General features: G+C 39.8%; 1 protein-coding gene across 7 annotated transcripts in view; it reads right to left on the minus strand.

The window, feature by feature from the left end:
- The window catches only part of crtc3 (CREB regulated transcription coactivator 3), a 46360-nt gene that overhangs the window by 4765 nt on the left and 20676 nt on the right, over positions 1-20919 (minus strand). The window contains exons 5-15 of one of the 7 annotated variants that reach the window (XM_019867250.1): positions 19416-19478; positions 16168-16271; positions 13931-13969; positions 13754-13839; positions 12793-12842; positions 7664-7884; positions 4954-5189; positions 4574-4720; positions 4362-4445; positions 911-1118; positions 783-821 (exon numbers count right to left, since the gene is read on the minus strand). In XM_019867250.1, coding sequence (XP_019722809.1) covers positions 783-821; positions 911-1118; positions 4362-4445; positions 4574-4720; positions 4954-5189; positions 7664-7884; positions 12793-12842; positions 13754-13839; positions 13931-13969; positions 16168-16271; positions 19416-19478 — 1277 coding nt within the window. Of the gene's footprint in view, positions 1-782; positions 822-910; positions 1119-4361; positions 4446-4573; positions 4721-4953; positions 5190-7663; positions 7885-12792; positions 12843-13753; positions 13840-13930; positions 13982-16167; positions 16272-19415; positions 19479-20919 lie in introns of all 7 variants that reach the window. The other 6 variants (XM_019867249.1, XM_019867253.1, XM_019867252.1 and 3 more) reach the window with 6 other exon arrangements.

Consider the following 20919-nt stretch of genomic DNA (forward strand, 5'->3'; position numbering starts at 1 on the left):
TTCATGTAAAATTGAAAATCGAAATTGTTATTTCAGTAAATATTTGCATTTTGCACATAGAAAACTGATTCATGATTCCATGTTGATGAGAGCATTAAAATGGGGAAAAATGGGACAAAAAATATAAAAGGAAATTCAGAAACGATAAAAAAAAAAGAGTGAGTAATCAGGATGAATTTTTAGTGAATTTAAGTTAATTATGACAGTTGCATTTTTAATATACATATATATATATATGTGTGTGTGTGTGTGTGTGTGTGTTAGTTTGAACATTAAATATGTTGTCTTTGTAGTGTATTCAATTAAATATAGGTTGAGCAGAATTTGCAGATCGTTGTATTCTGTTTTTATGTTCAATATGTGGTCATCTGGGATGGGGTCAGAGTAGAGCTGAGGATCGAGAGGAGCCAGATGAGGTGGCTCGGGCATCTGGTTAGGATGCCTCCTGCTCTGGGAACGCCACACCTGGTGGAGACCACGGAGATGACCCAGAACATGCTGGAGAGACCATGTCTCCAGGCTGGTTTAGCAATGCCTCGAAATTACCCCAGGAGAGCTGGATAAAGTGGCTGGGGAAAGGGAAGGCTGGGCTACCATGCTACACCGGCTGACCCCACAACCCGACCCTGGATAAGTGGAAGAAAATGGATGGGCGCACCTAAGTAGTATTACAAACCTTTTAAGCATGATGGTGCATTTTAAAACCAAGTAAACCTAAAAATAAATGTATTTCTTAAAAGAAAAAAAAGGAAAGAAAAAAGGGGAAAAAAGCAGATACAGAACAGTCATGGGATTTGGCACCAATGCCCACTGGTTCATGCCTGAATGTAACATTCTAAACGATTATCATCCTCTTGTGTTTTAATTTCATTTTGTTCTCTTCTGCAGAAGCACGATGACGAACACTTACCAGTAAGAATGATGTTGGGCAGCCCTCCGCTGCAGTTAGAGTACAGCATGCTAGAAGCCATGTGCCTGGGCTCATGCAGGTTGCCATGGCTGCCCCCCAGCCCTGCGAGGGCTGACTGAGAGGAGTACAGAGAGGACAGGGAAGGGTCGAAGAAAGAGCCACCCCCTGTGGAGTTCATCGCATTTTCCAACATACTGAACTGGTCCGACTAGCCGGCAGATGGTTCAGGAAGAGAGCAAAAAGCAGAAAACGGTCTCTCAGTATCAATGCATCCTATTACAAGCCATTTCAATGATAATATCCATTAAACACATTGCATTTTCATCCATAGGACGCAACCTATTTTTGTTGTGATTGACAGCGTTCATCCAGCTTAAGGAAAATTAAATGTAAGACTTTTTTTTTAATGAAATATTTTCATGGTTCGTATGACCATAAATTTACTTTTCACCATTCTCATCCATAATTCTGAAAATTACAGTTGTAGTCACACAGTATAAGCCATCTTTTATTTTATAGGGAGGAATATTTGGTCTTACAAACACAATATAAGATGAATACAATATAATAATCAAAACTCAATGGAAAAAGAATGCATCTTTATGACATCAAAGAAGAAAGCTATAAAATTGAAATAAAGGTGGGATGAATACAAAAATGATTCGCAACCGACGTTAGATAAAAGACGGCTGACTTGTGTATTATCCCTGATCTATTTTTCCTATTTTAGTCAGAAATACAGTACACTTGTTGTAGTCGTATGGCAAAAGCAATTCTTTCCATCTTGAAAATGTCATACACAATGTCAATCCATTCATCAGTCATAGGTTTTCCTCGTCTTCAACACCACCTCGTAACGGCTTTCCTCCAGGCAGCACAAAGAATGCCAAATAGGTATTTATGCCCTGGTGGCAGAGCCACTAAATACAAACAAAATGCAATAGAAAGTATTTGAGAAAAGAGCAAAATATGTGAAAATGATTTGTGTCATTTATCTCAATGCATCCACGCTGCCTCCGACATGCAGGTTAATTTGTATTGTGTCTTTTTAGAGCTGGGGTTAGAAAGGACCTAATGTGACTTTTCAAGCAGAACTCTCTCCATCGTGGTGAACTTGAAACCGTCCACTGAAACATGCATTACTGTTCCCGGTCTTCTCCAAACTGAATTGTCCGTTTAGATTTTGAAAACCGTTTCATTACAGCTACATAAAAGGAGTTGGAAGATGTATGCGTGTTAATACCGTATTGGCCCGAATATAAGACGGCCCTGGTTATAAGACGTCCCCCTCTTTTTCAAGACTCAAGTTTGAAGAAAGACTTTTTGAACACCAAATTAATTTTTATACAGAATAACAGTACATCTGAAACAAATGATTATAACAATATATTTGAGAGAAAACATGTTATTTTGCCTCATTCAAATCTCAATATCTGAACATTTAAAAATGTAAACTAAAGTGCAATCACATTTGTAAATGAATGGCTTCTGGTTTTTGAAATGTAAATTACATCATAACTTCTCCTCAGCTGCCGGTTAACCTGGCCAATCTTCGACTTCCATCTTCTTCCATCATTTTCTTCTCTTTTCTTTCTTACCGCTATTTTTTATTTTTCTTCTTCGTGCTACCGCTATTTTTATTTTTATTCTTCGTGACAGGAGTTCACTTTGGCCCGGGGAGTCAAGTTCAGCATTCGCTTCAATGATATCTGGCGCCATCTAGCGTCGTGAATGGGTATAACGTCTAGACCCGAATATAAGACGACCCCACTTTTTCAGTCTTATTTCAATGTAAAAAAACACCGTCTTATATTCGGGCCAATACGGTAATTTATTGGTGTGACAGTGAGTTAATTTATGATACATCTGTTTTTTTTTTCCAGTTTTTCATAAAACTGGTTAAAAAAAAAATCTCTCACTTGGTCCCGAACATAATCACATCAATGTGTGTCTACTGTGAGGTGCTGGCAAATAAATATGCTTCCTGTCCCGCTACGGACTGCCTCTAAGCTTAGTCACGGCCCACTACATACTGTCATACTACAAACTGTCGGGTTGAGTTGTGTGTGACGCATTTGTTCAACTCGGTTTCTCAGCCACACCATGAGTGCCAGGACAAATGTTTTGAAAAATCATTTGATCATCTCACGCTGTCGCCAAGAGCACGGACACCACAGAGGGGGGAGGTGGGACAACAAGAAAAGAGGCAGCGGGGACAGTATATGGGTATGCAGGACCGCAGCAACAAGTGTGGTCAGAGTCCTAACTGTAGCTCTGCAGGAGCATTAGCGCATGGCAAACGCTCCCGGCTCGGTACCCTATAAAGCAGTGGTCCCTCCCCAACAACCCAGATGTGACAGGCCATGCAGATGAAATATTAAAATACTTAAAAATCAGTAGTTACAGATGAAAGAACACAGCCTCATTTTGTTTACACGACAACTTTGCCATTTGTGCGTTTAAACTGATCCAGACAGGCATTGTAAAACATACTCATTGCATTCCTCTTTGCTTGTTTCCCTTGCCGTGATGATCAGTGTGGAGAATGGGTGCTGATATATATTTTTTAAACAGTCTTGTGAATGCTATGCACAAATTGGTTGATGTTTATATATTGGTAACCATGTTCACGTGGTCGGTCTCTTGCAGTGGCGAATCAAAAAGAACTTTGGCGCCACGTCTTACGACCGTTTACAAATGATTCCGACTGTATTGCAAACTCTTGTCAGGGAGACAATGGATTCCTTGCATTTTTTTTCTCGAAATTTCCCTGCGACAAGAAAAACTGTTTGCAACAAGTAAAATCATTGGTGAGCATGTTTGTAACCTTTCATGAGCCCTGACCAAACCCATAATTCGCTATGTTTACAAGCATTGACTGCTCAATGAAATATAGGGTAAAGTCCAACGCTTATAACTTTATTGATTCCGAAATTAATGTGATCTGAACCATTTCATGCGTCAGTTGCCAAGCCCTGATCAAAGAGTGTCTTAATTTTATTGATTTTTTTTTTTTTTATAGAAACAAGTAACTACTTTCCTTAAGTAAAATCCAGGAAAGCTGTCAGTATTTTTTAAAACGCATATTTATGTTAAGTGAAACCAAGAAATCTTGTTTTTATTTTATTTCAGAAAAATGCTATTACTACACATTGTTTTCTTTAAAAGGCACTTCTGATAAATATCAGTAAAACCAGCTGTCATTTTTTGTTGGCGGCTGCTTAATGTAACCGATAAAGCAATTTGTAATCGAAAATAGTTCATTTTAAAATCAAGTACTCAGTCAAGTTACTTTTTCTTGGCAACAGTCGCAGTTTCCATGCATATGGCTACATCACTTCAACAAATATATATATTTTTTTACATTAATGTTCACAGTTAAGGGGTTTTTTTCACCCCAATGCTGCTATTTATTCACAGTCCAAGTGCGTTTCCATAGTTTCAGGCCTACCTGGTACGGGAGGGTTTTGTTGTGGCGACTGGAGAACTGTTGCTCCATGAATGAGTCACTGAAGAGCGGTGCAAAATTGTTGTGCTGTAAGGAACGAAGAGCCACATTGTTCAGAAAAAAGTCATTCATTGTTCACTGTACAATGAAAAGTGACATGTACTTTGTGTGTAATATTGTAATAAGGGCATGTCAGCCATCTTCCTGGCACTAACTTGGCTTGGGTTGAAGTCCAGAGTAGAAACAGGCTGATGCTGCTGCTGGCACTGATGTGCCTGGTCCACTGCATGCTGGGATTGCTGGTAGAGTGGATAGGGAGGAGGTGGCTCCCTTGGCATGTTGCTGGTATCTAAAGCAACTCCCTACATCATAAAAAGAAGCCAGCAGGGGTCGCTAGTAAATAGGAGTTAGTTAATTAAGGCTTAAATAGGGCCTCTTCAGTGAAGCTGTGGGCCCCCACATGGTTTTGACATTTGGAGCCTTTTGTTTATGTTTTTCAAAAAAAAACCCCTTACTTTAGATTAGACAATTTTTAACTCAAATAAATAAGATGTTAGATTGCCAAAATATATATTAAAATGCTCGGGAGGAGTACCTGTGTGATGGGAGACAATGACGGGGACATAGTGGGAGACAGCTGCTTCGACAGACCCCGACGCTGCTCAGCACCAGGAGATAGGGTGAGGGGGCTGATGGGTGCTGGTCTTCGCCGAGGGGAGTTACCAGAAAGACGCAGAGAGGAATTTATGGAGGGATTGCTGAGGGAAGACTGCAGCTGGCAGTTGTTGAGGGAAGCTTGAATTGTGGGATTACTCAGAGAAGAGGAGAGGCCTGCAAATCAAACACATGCAAGACATCAAACCACTGATTAGCCACATTAAAAGGGCTAAACTGAGTCATGTTTCCTTCAAGTGTTATGGTTGGTTGGCCTTTGTTTGTAAAACAAGTTGCTAAGTCGGATGGACAGATATTATGAGGTGGCACGGCTTCACACGCTATAATGATATTAAACAAACAAGATGAATTTTACCAGGAGGGCATTACAACAATGTCAATTAACAGTTTTGTACTCGCTTGCAATTTGTGTTTTTAATGTACCACTCACTATTGTTGGTAACCCCAAAAGTGGTACAGAGCAGTAATGGTAGTACCATTTGGACATTTTGACAATCGAAAAATCGAAAAAACGGATTGTGCTAAAGTAAAGCAAACTGCTTTGCTTGATAGAAATGTGACTTTTAATAAAGTCATGAAACCAAGGCAACAGACGGCTTTTGGAAACCAAGAGAGACGGTGGATACTACAGTTGAATCTATTACGTATTCCATTTCCGGCATGCTTTCCAACCCCAAACCATAGACACCGGCCCATACTGTGCCATTGGGCATTGTTACTGTGCGATTGGGAAGAGAGTAAGAGCCAAAATGAGAAAACAGGCAAACTGAGTGAGAAGAAAAGAGCCCTTTGTAGAGACCCATGGGTCAAAAGTATGCGTGTCTCTGCTCAGCCAGGCTGAACTGTGCTATGCCACACATAGACACAAACTACAGAGATGAGAGGGAGTAGGCGTGGCAACCAAAGTATAAAGTGAGAACATGTTAGTGACAGAGAGATCATTCACTGAGCTTTCCATAACACATAGTCGGCAGGCTGAGATAAACATCTCATGCTAAAAAATGTGAGCAGCGGGTTTTACTGTTCTGTAGTGTGAAGGCAGTCGGCTGGTAAGAAGGTGTGGGACTCCGTAACTACCAAAAAAAAAAAAAAAAAAAAAAAAAAAGATATGTGCTTAGCCAAACTGAGTCACATGTATTATGGGACTAGAAAGGTCAGCGCCCGACCCTCTTGTGTCAATGGTCACATGCATGAGGGGTTGTCGACAATCTTACTGTCATTTCTAACCCGAACGAATGGATGTAGACCATTGCGATATATTTCTTCAGAACGGATGTGGATTGATTTGATCTCACCGCACTCATGTCTGCTTGAGAGTCAGAGATGCTTGAGGTTACAGACATGTATTCTTGCTACCTAAATGCCTCTAGAAAAGTTAGTACAGGAGTTAACAATCTTTTTGACAGTGAGAGCTACTTCATGGCTACTGATTAATGCGAAGGGCTAGCAGTTTGATACTCTCGTCTGAAAAAACAAATTTGGTTTGGTAAGCTTTCAGTACAACCCCGGTCAACAGCAAATTTGAATTGGAGAGGGCTTTAAATGTCCCAAAATGGTGCCGCGAGAGTGGCTGCCTTTCCAGCAGCTCCTATATTTTGTTCTTCTACTTCTTCCTTTCATAACTTTGCTGCTGTTAATTGGAAATTTCTCCATTGCGAGACTAATAAAGGTTTTCTTATCTTTTTTTTCCCAGCACATCAGGTTTTTGAGAAAATTATTTGTTGTTTTTGTAAGTTTGACCTATGAAAGCTTAGGCAATACGGATTAGACCATTTATTGTTATTTATAGTTGTGAAAATAAAAATAAAAAAAAAATCCAACTGTTGCTGAACCTAACCCTTATATCAAAAATATAAACAAATATATTATATTTTGTATTTCCTTTTTTTGCCCAAACTTTGAACCCTACGGCTTTTAATGTGACACGGTTTATTTATGGATTTTTACTGACGAGCGTCACCCATCATTGTCACATTTGACCACTGAAATGACAGAACACGTCACAGTGGACCAATGAAAGTCTCAGAGTCCGCCCTCAAACTGGATACTCGTCATCTATTTGGGGCTGGAACAACATGTTTTACAGCAGCGGGAGGAACCGTCTGCAGAAGCGTGTGTGCTTAACGGTGCGCGCGGCAGTGTCAATGAAGAATTGAGTCAAAATAAGCAGAGGTGACTTAATGGCTGTGTTTATTGCTTAGGAAACAAGTGCAATAAACACAACCATCTCTGCACTCTACCGGTGGGTTTATAATATCAATAATGCCGCATTTAATAACGTGGAGACCCGTGGCTATGAGTCCGAAGATGATAATTTATGTATAAATTAGTTTTTATGCCTTGCGGCTTTTAATCCGGTGCAGTTTGTAAAACGGAAATTACAGTAGCATATTATATCCTGTATTATATTATTGTTGTATCATTATTAGTCTGAAAACCTAATGTGCTAGAGAAAAAAAAAACTGAGGGCAGGTTAGGAATCAGCGCAAAAAATGAATGATAAAACATAGGGCACATTTTAGACCTCTCCAACAGCTGCTTGGTGGGAAACACACCAGTTGACTAACAGTGCTAACCTCATAAAAAACCTCATGTGCACATACATGGTGGACCTCGAAGCTTCAACTCACCCTGCGAATTGCTAATGCCAAGGTGCATCATGGCAGCCGGCAAATTCCCAGTGCTGCTACCTCCGCTGAGATTGGGGTAGCCGCCGTTGTCTTCTGGGTCCAAGGGAGTTGAAAGAGGGGACGGGAAGTGTAGGTTGGTGAGATCGGGTAGGGAGCCTCCTGTATTTAATGAGCCCTGGTAGTGGGAGAGTCCAGGGTTTGGCTCCGGAGATGGGAAAATACTGCAAGAAGAAAAACCAAACAAACAAAAAAACAAGCTATTTGAATTCATTCATTCTGATTATCCAGGGCATGGTAGCGGTTGAACCGATCCCAGCTGACTTCGGCTTGCCTGTGACATTAATGCTGACAAAATTTATATTTTCTGTCAAGAGCTACGACACTAATTTTATGAATTCTATCGATTACAAATGTCTCTTAGTTTCTTGTGCAGTATTTATTACTTGCCATCTATTTCATCAACTTGTGGAGTTTGTTAATTGATCAGCTGTGCATTTTTTCAGCATGACGTCTCTGAACCACTTTTGAAAGGACACTTTGATTCTCTCCTCTTTCATCTAGAACAGCTTCAAATAAAGTGTATGCAGAAAAAGTGGTTAAGATTGCATGACTGTCTGTGTCTTATACAGGTATGTTGTGTTGTATTATTTTGTTATTTTATGTGAACTGTTCTGTTGATGGCGGCGCGGGCGCCCGCAGAGGCTCCTCTCTCTCCTGTGGTCGAGAGGAAAGAAATTTCATCTGTGCTGTATGTTGCACATAGAGCATATTTGACAATAAAGTTGACTTGACTTGACTAAATCTATTCCTTCTATGCATGTTTTGTGTACAGTTTTCTGTTTTAAGTTCCGAAATAAAAATGATTGACATCATTATATCTTGTCAGGGTCTGTGCTCAGCAAGCGTTCCGATGATACAAACTTTTTGAAAATACGATAAATGAGAATGTTATGATGGATGAGGGCTCTCTCTTGTAACTTAATTGTTTTTTTTTTAAATCTGCATTTTTATCCTTCTTCGCATTGGCTGAAATACATCAAAGGCAGCGGTCCAGAAAGTAAAAAAGCTGGCACAGTTTCGCTTTCGCGACGTGCTGGCATTTGGTGCTGGCTTATCCGCCGGTGGGTTGATCATATCAATAATATCAAATGGATGCCCTTTTTGGAGGTAAAATGGCGGTGGTTTAAACATATTAGGGCACACAGTGGTGCGAAGAAAATGGGCCGGTACACACGTGTCGTGAATCCGACGGTGATTTTGCAAACCTATTATTTATGAATATCCAACAACTCTCCAGTTGAGCAAGTTGAGATTTTCCATCTTCTAACCTGAAACCTTTGGTATGTGAACTTCATGAATTACTGCATTCTGTTTTTACATTTCACACTTTTTGTGCAAAAACTAAACTGTCAATGCCATTTAAAATTCACACAGCAGCGGCTGTCTGTCCAATTGGGCAAGCCTTTTCCAGCTAACACTACTCAATCAATTCTGAATTCATAAACCAGCATCTAAGAAACAAATGCGTGACAAACAACCCCACAAAATACTGGACAAATGCCCAGTCTATAAACATAAGTGCTTCTCTGTTGAAAAGGCAAAGCATGAAATCAACTGAGAGGCAGCCTGGCATCTTGGTCTTTATTTATTAGACAACACTTTCAAGAAATCTGATCTTAATTTGGATGATCAGAGGAATATTGTTTTCTCCCAAAGATAAAAGTAGCAAATAAGATTCTATCCAACATCACAAGAACTACAGTACAGAGGTTCATTGACTTCCAAGGGACCTGAAATATGACTTTTGTGAAAGGCGAGACGTCGATTGGATGGGGGGGGGGGGGTCGTCTTGAGTTGCAAGCAAAAATGTAAGCTACGAGCGCAAGATAACAGCAGCGGGAAACAAGGAGCAGTTTGGAAGAATGTAAATACAGGCTGAACCATTTTGATAAATAATGTAATTGCGTTTCTCTCCCCTGAATATTGTGATTTGTTCAACGTCCTCTTCCCATGTGTTTTTTGAACAGACACAAGCAATAAATTAACTTTCAATTAACAGTATCAGATTTATTCTACATAAATGTTTTGGTCTTATAGGTGTAGCTGACACTATAATGAAGACAACTGGACCATCAATTAATAGGATTGTCTTAACGATCCGCTTCAATTACACTTGTGAACTAAGTAAACACTTTGACTTGCAGTCTTTTATGCGCTCACTAAGATAACTGCCCCAAATTTTACCAAGTGTGATCTGTAAACATAGTAAGTCACATTTTATCAATAATGAAAAATCCCTTTATCACTTCAACTTTTCATGTTTCATGAGAAAAAAATAAGACATTTTATTTATTTATTTATTTTTCCAAGATGGCGCCTGAGTAGGCAGCCGTCGGCAAGTGCTCTTCAAGAGCCTTGTGTTTTTTGTTTTTGTGTTTTGTTTTGTCACTTTGTGTTTGTTGTTACGTCGTGTGGACCTGATGTGGACTGTTTTCAGCATTTTTGGCCACGACATTTGTCCAAGAAGAATCTGTGCTTGGTGGTTGCGCCTTGTCGGCGGCACGCGTGTACCAGCCCTGATTTTGATTGGGAGGAATGTCGGCGCCATTTGACTGTCGGTGCTGTTCAGCTCCGGGGTGCTTGTGTCTTGCGCCTGAAATAGGCAGCATTTTCACAGCCCCGCTTTGTTCAGCGAAAAGGTCGGTGCTGATGGACAGTCTGCGGCTGGATGGATGCATGGCTTGAGGAGCCGACGATGAGAAGAAAGGAGCGTCAGCGCAGAGCGCCGATGCGTATGTGGAACTGGGAGTCGCAGCTTGGAATTGAAGCGGATTTACATGGGACAGGAGAAGAGAGCCAATCTCTTTTTCGTTAATGGATGCGACAGCTTCTTGTTGCTTTCAAGCTTAGCTTGTAGCAGACGTGTGCACATTTCAGCACTGGTGAAAAGGACACTTTGATTCGCTCCTCTTTCATCTATTACTGCTTCAAACAACAAAGTGAATGGAGGGGAAAAGTGGTTAAGATGTCATGACTGTGTTTTATGTGTTGTGTTGTATTATTTTGTCATTTTATGTTAAGTGTTCTTTTGATGGCGGCGCGGGCACCCGCAGTGGCTCCTCTTGTTGTCTGTTTAAAAGGGAAGAAATTTCATCTGTGCTTTTGACAATAAAGTTGTACTTGACTTGATTTTCTTTTTTTTGTTTTTCTTTTGACTTGTCTTGCATCTTGCTCTCTCGCATAAAGTCAGCCTCTTACCACACTCACCATTGCTATGGACTGTTCCACTTACGATTCGACTTTAATGTCATAATTGGCACGATCTGTCAATGACGACATTGACTGAATCCACGAAATAAGACATTTCAGTCAACACAACCTCATTCGCTCTGGGATCGTTATGTGCTGCCTTGTATAAGTGAGCCTGAAGGCTCTTATGTTTTTAGCCTTGTTTGTGTCATGTGAGCAGAAACCCTTTCCCATGGCGGGCAGAATCTCCGCCTCTGGGCCTTGGAACATTCAATCTCAAATAACGTTTGCGTATTTTTAATTATTTTTGGGACTGGTAAAAAGTCCCCAAACCGTTTTATTCACGTCATAAAAAGAACTAGCTAGTGTATGTGTTATGTCATTTTAACATCTCTTTTATTCAAAATATCTCTCATCACTCAGCGTAAGTTACGTAAACTTTCAGCCACACACATTCAGGCAATTACAGATGCAACCAGTAGGCAGGTGTGTTGTTTGAGCAAACACGGAAATAGCTCAGCTGTTGACAAGATGCACTAAATTTTTGCTAAACTATGATACAAGATATAGTGCAATTACATATAAAAGCAAAACAGTTTGCGTAAATTGGGCCAAATCTGTGCAGGTACACCTGAGTCAAACGGCTTCTATAGGGAATCGAATGAATACTGCATGAATATTCAAATTTCAATGAATATCAAATGAATATTCATAAAAAAATCTGAGGGTATAGATATTTTGACTCCTTATTGATGCTTAACAAAAGAATTTACATCTCTGAAACCTTTAGCTGTTTTTACGAAAATTTAGTTCAGGCTATGTGAACCACAAGGTGAACTGCGCACACTCACATGGACCTCTGCCGCTCAATGAGATATGGGCTTACTAGATTGTTGCTAGCGAGCAAAAACGTTCGTCTGACATTACTCGTTCATTTGCTCGGCTACGTTATAATGGGTTGGCAGAGAAGCTTAAACTTTTCCTCCTTTGACAACAACTTGCTGATCGAATTAACGGAGCAAATAGAAGACAAGAGAACAGACAACAAAACTTAAAAACAAAAGCTGTAGCGCCGGTGGCACTGCTGCATTTCTGTCTCTGCCATGAATATATGCCAGTCGATACAGTCTTCCAGTTCGCTTAGTAGACCGGTATCGCATCAAAAATTCCTAATTTTTTTTTTTTTTTGAGAAACTTCATTATTTTTGCCCAAGACACTGAAAAAAATGCAGCCATTGTTAGCGTTAAAGGTAAACCATCCCAAATGTCTGTTTAAAGCAAATTCTCAATCACAGTTTGAACTGCAGTTTAAAGTTCTGGTGCAACAGAATATCATTTAAATGTGGTGAAAGAGTGCAAAGGAAACTGAGGTTTAAAAAGAGTTTTCAATTTAATCTGTCTTATTTTAAACAAGGTTTAAAGTTTGGTAGAACGGAATTTACAATTTAAAACATGATTTAATCTAGTTTTAGTGCTGTGCCATCACTATCTGTAAGTACAGCAAGTTCCATTCAAATCAAAATCTGCTTGGTTAAACTGACTGGATGATTTGGCATGAAATGGACCCAGTAGGAGATGTTGTTAACATATGAACATTACATTTTATATTCAATGTTTAGCAGTGTACTTTTAACGAATTTTCACGATGGCAGTTCTCGCCTGGAAACATACAAGCTGCTTAAATAGATGTTTTGCTCTATCTTCTGATCGAATCAGTGAATGAGTATTGTTTTTTCTTTCAAACACTGATCGACACCACAAATGAATGAATAAATAAATAATAATATAAATATATATACACTGTGTATATATATATATATAGAGAGAGAGAGAGAGAGAGAGAGAGAGAGAGAGAGAGAGAGAGAGAGGTAAACACTTACTTGATCCCAGGCACTTCACATGATTTTGGCCTTGATGCAAGAGTCTGGACCTGAAAAAAGATTTGTTTTTAATTAGAATATTACATAGGGATGTACTCATTCACTATACTTCCTTCTCCTTTGGCAAATGAATGGCTGCAGTATAACAAAGAGTTGGTCATTTGTGAAAAGCCCAATATACAGTAACAACACCATCGTTATGCAAATGCAGTATATACTAAAATGACGCCACCTTTCTGATTCCTTCTCCTCCAAAACAGGTTCACGACTCAATGACAAATACACTAGTCAGCAATTTGACTTTTTTTTTAATCAGAGATGCAAGTTAACTTTTGTAGATCGACTTTTTTTTTTTGCACTGATTCCAAATTTGACTTTTTTTCTCACATCAGGTTTTCATAATAACAACAATAATAACAACAATATAACAATATATTGTCATTTATTTAGTAATATTTAAGAATTATGGTTCGGTATCAGGTGGAATCTTTTTCTGAAATGTCATAGCTCTAAATTACAATGCATGGTAAATTCCATATTGCACAAACTTTTATCGGTCAAACTTGAAAACAGGAAAATGAAAATATCTCAAAAACCTGCTGTGCTAGGAAAAGAGTAAATAGATACCGGTACTTTGTTTTGCCTCTCTCTAGTGTGAACTATTAGGGTGGGGACAACTACTTTCAGAGACCTACAGTAAAAACCACCATGACATAAGATTTTATTTGCATTGTTTTTTCTCATTTATAGTTTCCATGCCACTGTATTCTGATCCAGCAACCACGTTATTAGCCACTGACCAATTTTTGGCTATTCTTTGCTCAAGATTCTTGTAGATCTAATTTCGAATGAGGACACTTAATCTGATCGAAACAAGTCTCTTAGATGTTTTCATATTAAGTTTTTCATGATGTGTGTAGATTTTAAAAAGAACACAGTACCAAGTAGGCACCAATCTCACCTTCTTGGCTTCCCACAGCTGCTTGGGGAGGGGTTTACTGACACCTATGAGACCCTCCTCATTAGGTAGGGCAGGGAAAGAAAAGACTGCAGAAAGGATGACATACTTGAATGATCGATTTTCTGTTAAGTCATGTGTATTACATAAACTGCAAAATGTGTAAAGACCATTACTTACTGTCTCCAGACCCATCCACCTCTGCCTCGTTTACACTAGCTGTATGCCAACCTCCACGAGAAACACATGTAAACAAGCAGAAAAAAGCGGGATAGGTAGAGACAATCAATTGAGAAGTCAGAAAGAAAAGAAAAATCATGCAATGTGTTTTGCCGGCCTACATCACACGAAAATCTGAGTATAACTGACGGCGAATGATAATGCATTGGGATTTTTTTTTTTTGTAAACTTAGAAAAATCTTGACGTAATGCTGATAGACCTGTAATATACATTTTACACACACAAAAAAAAAAAAAAAAAACGGGTTAGCGCACACCCCAAAATCTCCAAACAAAAAACTCAGGAAACAAAAAAATATATATATTGAAAAAAAAATTGTTGGAGGAAAAAATAAATAAAAATTAGCGAATAAGTGAATAAGCGGAAGCTGAGCCGCAAGTATGCCGGGGTCCACTGTAGAGGAGGAAGCATGGTAACATCAGCCCCAACACCCGCATTTTATTTTTGAATTAATCAAGGGGCCATTCAGTGTGTGGTCACGGGCTCCAACTTGCCCAGCAATGCCTTACAGAGTTAAGCGCTAGAAGCATTTTCATATACATTATGAACCCAGTTGTATTTATAGAGCACTTTCAAACAGCAATCGCTGTATACAAAGTGCTGTTATTATTAAGACTAAATGTGATTGTGTTATCCACAGGTATGTTTCTATCTGGGCCATGTGTTACATAAATATAGTTCTACCCCTATGGTACTACCCTGTACACTTTTGTTTTTATACGACGCATGTCAAGTGGGATCCCCCCGCCAAAAAAGATATTCAATCGGTTCTAAGTTCCTCGTTGCTATTCCATGCTACCTGAAAAATTACAAATCAATATATTCTGGCAAATTCAACTAATATTCATCCAGTATAGCCAAGTTGGCTTGAAAACGAAATGGTTCTCTTAAAGGTCAAGTAAGAAAGTTGTAAATGTGGAGTTCCGCAGGGATCGATACTTGGCCCTCTAATGTTTTGCATCTACATGCTTCCGTTTTGTGATATGATACGGTTATGCCGATGACACCCAATTATATTACTAGATGTGCCTTAGAAATAAACCCAGGCAATTGCTGTAACCTAGAGGCGTGCTTATTGGAGATTAAACGTGTCAATTTTTTGCTTCTTCGCCTTGATAAAACCAAGGTGTTGATTATGGGATCGCTCATCATCGGCACCTGGGACACCACTCTGATTCTTGATAAATGTATTGCTACCCAAAGTGCCTCAGCAAAAATCTCTGTGTTATATTTGACTCAACTCTCTCTTTTTAAATTCACATGAGAAATGTTACTAGAACTGCGTTACTCTGTAGTTCAACTACATGTAGGCCTGTTTGACTGACACTTCTTCTCTTTCCCTTGGTCCCACCTCTCCAGTTCGGGGAGGGGGCCAGGTGACAATGACAGAATTGGATGTCGCAGAATGGATTCTGCACCGAATGACCGGGACAAGAGCTGAGGTAGACTACTACCTCCTCGGAGGCACTGCAATGGAGATTTCCGCAATGACGAACTAGGCCGATTTTGCCTCTTCCTGCAGCGTTTTATTTTATTGTATGGATTCCGACACTATTCTAACATTGTATAGCAACATATAATGTGAAATGTTGCCCAATTGGCATGCATTGCAGCCTGGTCATCCTTGAAAGAGGGATTCTCATCTGCGGCCCCTTTTCAAGATTTTTTTGTATTAATTGTTTTTCTCTGCCCCCCTGCGGGGTTAAGATCAGGAGAGGTTATTAATATTTTTCAACTGTGGGCATTAAAAGCCCAAAAATAAATTTGACTTTGAAGGCCTCTCAAATGTGCTGTTTGACTGTACTGGGGATTGGGGGGGTGTCACATGTATTACACAGGTGATCTTGAGACTGCCTGCGATGAAAGGGCACTCCAACACGTGCAGTTTTATGATATTTGGAGGATTGGGGGCATTTGAAATCAAGTGCCCGGGAGACCACAAAGTTCAACACATCACCTTCGCATAGGATTAATCAGTAATTGTGGTATGTAGAATGATGGTGTATTCCTCGTCAATGACTGTGCAAAGTTGCAGGATAGAGAACCAAGATGTGAGAGAATATTTATTGCTCTAATTTAATTATAGTTCTATTCTACCAGTAAATCACAACTAGAAAGCACATGAAGAAACACATGAGCATCGAGTGCTGACTGTCTATGTGAGTGCTACTCTCACCATTGCGCTGTGGGGGACCATGACCCATCTGCTGGTTCATGCTGAAGGGGTCCTGTGGGTTTGGGTTCATCGCACTTGTATGAAGAGCAGAGTCTGAGTTGGTTCTGTGTAGGAGGATGGGGACAAATATTCAATGTGTTCTCGCATGTTCACTTCCTAGGGCCATAAATTCAGTGACTCATTTTGCTTCTTCCCCATGAATCTGGATGTTCATGCTGTCCTAACAACTTTAAAAATTCTGGAAAGTATAATGCCTGCAATTCTCAAAGTGTGGGACGCGTATCACTTTGTGGTACCCGCACCTCCCTCTGGTGCACTCCAATAACAGATAATGTGATGTGAACAAAAGTCATGTGTTGTTTGTACTAGGTCAAATTTATTGGTTGTTTTTATGAGAGTAAATTTTGGGTTCAAATTAACCATACAGTGGTGCCTCTACTTACGAAATTAATGTCCTGGAAGAAATTTCTTAACTTGAAATTTTTTTTAGTAGAGACGTGTTTTCCATGTAAATGCCCTAATTCATTCCAAGCCCCCCCCCCCCAAAATTGCAGACGTAAATGTTTTCTAAAGCATAAAAATTCATCAAAATATGTAACAAATAAATGTTACAATTAGATTATTGCACAATAAATGAGGGTTGTGCATAATGTAAAAAACAAAGAATAAAGAATAAAAATGATGGCAATTTAACTTCTAACTCCGTCCTCATCATTTTTTGCCCTCTTTAGTCCATGTTCTCTCGCAGAAGTGGTTTTTGCCTGCCGTTTTATAAAGAACTGATCCAAGGACATTTGCTTTTGTCGGCTTGTAACAATCCTTGGAAAACTGTCCAAGGCAAACATCAGCATAGTGAGCAATTGCCCGACTGGGTGAACACTTTTTCTGGGTGATTCACATTTATGTAAAACTATCGGAACACCTCATGAACCGAGGGGCAAATGACGAGATGCTGCATTGACACATACCTAAGATAAGAAAACCTTTATTAGTCTTAGTATCTACACACATAGACACATATGGTAGAAGTCCCTCTTCGCCAATGGGATGCCAGGATAATGCTCGGTAATAGCCAATAGCAGAGCATCTATAGGTATATTGCGTTCGGGAAACTCGGAGCTGCGAGTAGCAGGCCATCGTGTATTTTACCTTTAGTATTTTGAAATTTCTTTCGTAACAAGAGGCAATATTTTCCTGTTGAGAAGTTTCATAACTTGAAAATTTTGTATGAAGACATTCGTAAGTAGAGGTACCACTGTTTATTGGTTTGTGTGGTTGATATCTCAACACAATTCCTGTGTTCTATGACCCAACTTTTGGGGGATTTCAATTGACCCCAGTCACATTTAGTCCTTTTTTGACCTGGTAATGTTAAAATAAACATTTTTTTGACCCAACTCTTTTTCGAGTTTGGTCCATGAAGTAATAACTAAATATTGTTTTTATTCTCAGATAATGAAATTGGCCTCTTCAAAAGCAATGGTATCCATAACTTCATATTTTGCTAACCTTTTGAGGCAATCACTGCAACCAAACCATTTAAGCAGCACATTTCTCTCTGTGTTTTAATAGATTTAATTCTCTGCACAGATTGAAGACACACTTAGTCAGAAAACCATGCCTTGAAAGAATTGTTGGCACCCTTGTATTAAAGAAAGAAAAACCCAGAATCACCACAAGAATTGTCCCAGAAGCATTGAGGCTTATCAGTATGCACAGCAGTAAATTCCATTATCGGTTTCATTCAGTTTAAGTTACTTTTGTGACAATTGCGTGTGTTTAAATTTATTTATTTTTAACAATAATGTACCAACAATTTTGCTGATGCCGCGCGTTCCTATTGTGTGAAAAATGGAGGACGCTCGGTGACTTTCTGGGCCTGCTCTGAAACATCTGGCACAGTTTTTTCTTGAATCTGTACAAGGAGCAATGAAACCTCAAAACTAACAAGGCACTATGGAAAAAAATGTGCTGCTTAGTGTCAGAAAGCAAGAATGCCTAAGAGCAAAACATTACACAATTCTAAAGTGGCATTCTCTGAGCCATGACCGAAGGCAGGGCTGCCCACACTTTTTCAGCATGTGAGCTACTGATAACATGATAAAATTCCAACTGATCTACCGGTACCTTATTTGTTTATTTGATTTAAAATATACTTTCAGTTCTTTACATGCAAACTATATATTGGGGTACCTTGCATAACTGAATGAACGCATGTGTAGACGCGGTGAGGGATGCAACAGGCATATATGACTGGCTGCCCTGTAGATCAATTAAGTGACAAATTTCACAACGGGACTCTACTTTTATTCATTGTTCTTAATTCATTCACTGCTCTTGACAGGCAGCTTTATCAACTGCATAAAACTGTGAGGGATGGCAGTCAATGAGTTAATGCCATGAGAGCTACCGACATGCCCTTCAAGAGCTACTTATAGCTCGTGATCTACCTAATGGGCACGCCTGACCAAAATCCTATTGAAAATCTGTGGAAGGAGATAAACATGCCTTCCAAGGCATCCTTCAAACAAGAGGCAGCTGGAGCAGTTTTCTCACAAGGAGGCGTCCTAAATACAAGTTGACAGGTGCAATTACTATTTAAATCTTTTGATTGCAACGATTGCCTTGAAAGGTTGCCGGCCCTATTTATATTGCCCTTTGGATGGTAATCAAAGGGGTGGGTGGGTGTGATGGGGGCTGACGTTCCGCACCCTGCACCCCCAAAATAGAGGGTGGGGATTCTGTCTCTGTGCAGCCTGGTACCAAATGGGCCGCGGACCGGTGGTTGGAGATCATGCACTAGTTCACAGAAATCAAAATGCAATCAGAAAATTGTTTAGGTAACAAAAGATGGAAAGAAAATGACAGCATCAATATAAATCATAATGCTGGATGCTAACTTGTAGAAGGCCTTGACTCCTGAAGCTGTGTTAGTAAGAGAGAAATTAGTGATTAATTTCTCAGGGAACGAAACTACACAGAAGAACGCGAAACAATTGGGAGAGAAAAAATATGGAATAAATCATGACAAAAGACATTCGTTCTGACTTGTTGCCTTTCAGTGCTTTGGTGGAAAGAGAGAATTATTCTGATGTTAGAAGTGAAGAAGTGGTTATATGAAGAATTGAAAAGCAAGACAAACTAACCAAATGAGATGGCAATAAGACAATTAACATGTTGGTAGTTATGTGAGCATGGGATGAAGCAGCCATCAGAGATGATAGAGGGGCAGAGAGGTCAAAGGTCACCTGTTGAGCTGTGATATTAATCTAAAGCCAGGCCGCTTTTCCTCACTCCATGGGGGATGATCCCTTCAAAAGAAACAAATGTATTTGGAGTTAAACAGAGACCTGTGGGCGGAGAGAAAGTGTTTGTAAAGAGCATCTCAAATGTGTCTGTTCTGATGCAGAAAGACCATGGAGCAACGTCAGAAGAAGCAGAGTACCATCGCCTCTTTAAGAATCTACCATTTAGACCACAACTAAGGCCGAAGCACCTTGTTCTTTATGCTGTGGTAATACACACATACTGTATACTGTACAAACCCTTATTCCGGGATCAAAGTTTTTTCCAACACAGTTTTTATTGGACCCGGAACCAACCAGACTGGGAATTTAACGGAACAAAAATAGTGTGCAGTCTACTCAAACCTCCCCTTTGTCCAGTGGTTGTCAAAAGTCTGTTAGTTCTCGCATTTGCCACTAGTGTTGACTTGCGCGACAGCGCAATCTACAGACAAAGATTGGAAGACGCATTTTTCCGTTTGTGCTGCTGTTACAGATATGCAGTACAGTCTAGAGCAGGCTACCATACTTGAATATGTGGCAGGGGGTGACAATTTGCACAAAACATACATGTTATAAAACATGTTCATGGACTTGGGTTAGTTTGCCTGCTGTAGAGTGAGTGCATGTCCATTACTAGCCAGAGGGGGAAAAAAAATGTCTGGCTCTGTGTGCTTGCTGCTGAGATAGCCAAGGTCACGTGTAGAACTTGGCCAAACGGTCTGACCTGTCCTCATTCTGCGCCCATCACAGCAGCGTGTCCTGCAGGGTCAGAATTTGTTGGCACCAAAATGTTTGAAAATAAGCCCAGACCACTTCCTGTGCGGTGGAATAATCCCCTGCTCTCCTTCCACTTTGAAAGCGTAGGCAGAAATGCTGTTCCAAATCCTGCTGGAGCCTGACTCTGTGTGTGTGTGTGTGTGTGTGTGTGTGTGTGTGTGTGTGTGTGTGTGCGCGCGCGCGCATACATAAAATCTTAACAAAAAAAGTAGCCATTCCTTTTCATTTCTAAGGTTTCTAGTTCGAAAGGTTGTCAACAAAACTGCAATCATGACAGTATGCAGTGCGAGCTGCTTTGCCGGCAGTTTGTGGCCTGTGGCCTGTGTTTGCTGTTTTTTCTGTTTTTTTTTTTAAATAATGAATGCATTCATTATGTCAGAATTCTGGATGTTATGAAAATGATTTATGACGGCTATTGGACAAAGGCATGTACTGTTTTTGCTGGAACAAAAGTAGGCCGGGCAGTACATATTATATTACTGCTGTGTAAAACAAATTAGCAATACTGTTCAAATATTGCACTTTGGTTAATTTGTTCACAAGGTTAGCTGTGATCTTATGTTTTGGTCTTGTATTTACTAACAAAAATGCTGGCATTTTTTCAAGAAGGCAGCAATAAGCCCTTCTCACATTTCAATAAAATGCACAAAGAACGGCTAAGACAACTCTTAAGAGAGGGAAAGCAGAC

The sequence above is a fragment of the Hippocampus comes genome, unplaced genomic scaffold (genome assembly GCF_001891065.2).
Source record: "Hippocampus comes isolate QL1 unplaced genomic scaffold, H_comes_QL1_v1.1 scaffold2, whole genome shotgun sequence".
In the NCBI taxonomy this organism is placed as follows: Eukaryota; Metazoa; Chordata; class Actinopteri; order Syngnathiformes; family Syngnathidae; genus Hippocampus; species Hippocampus comes.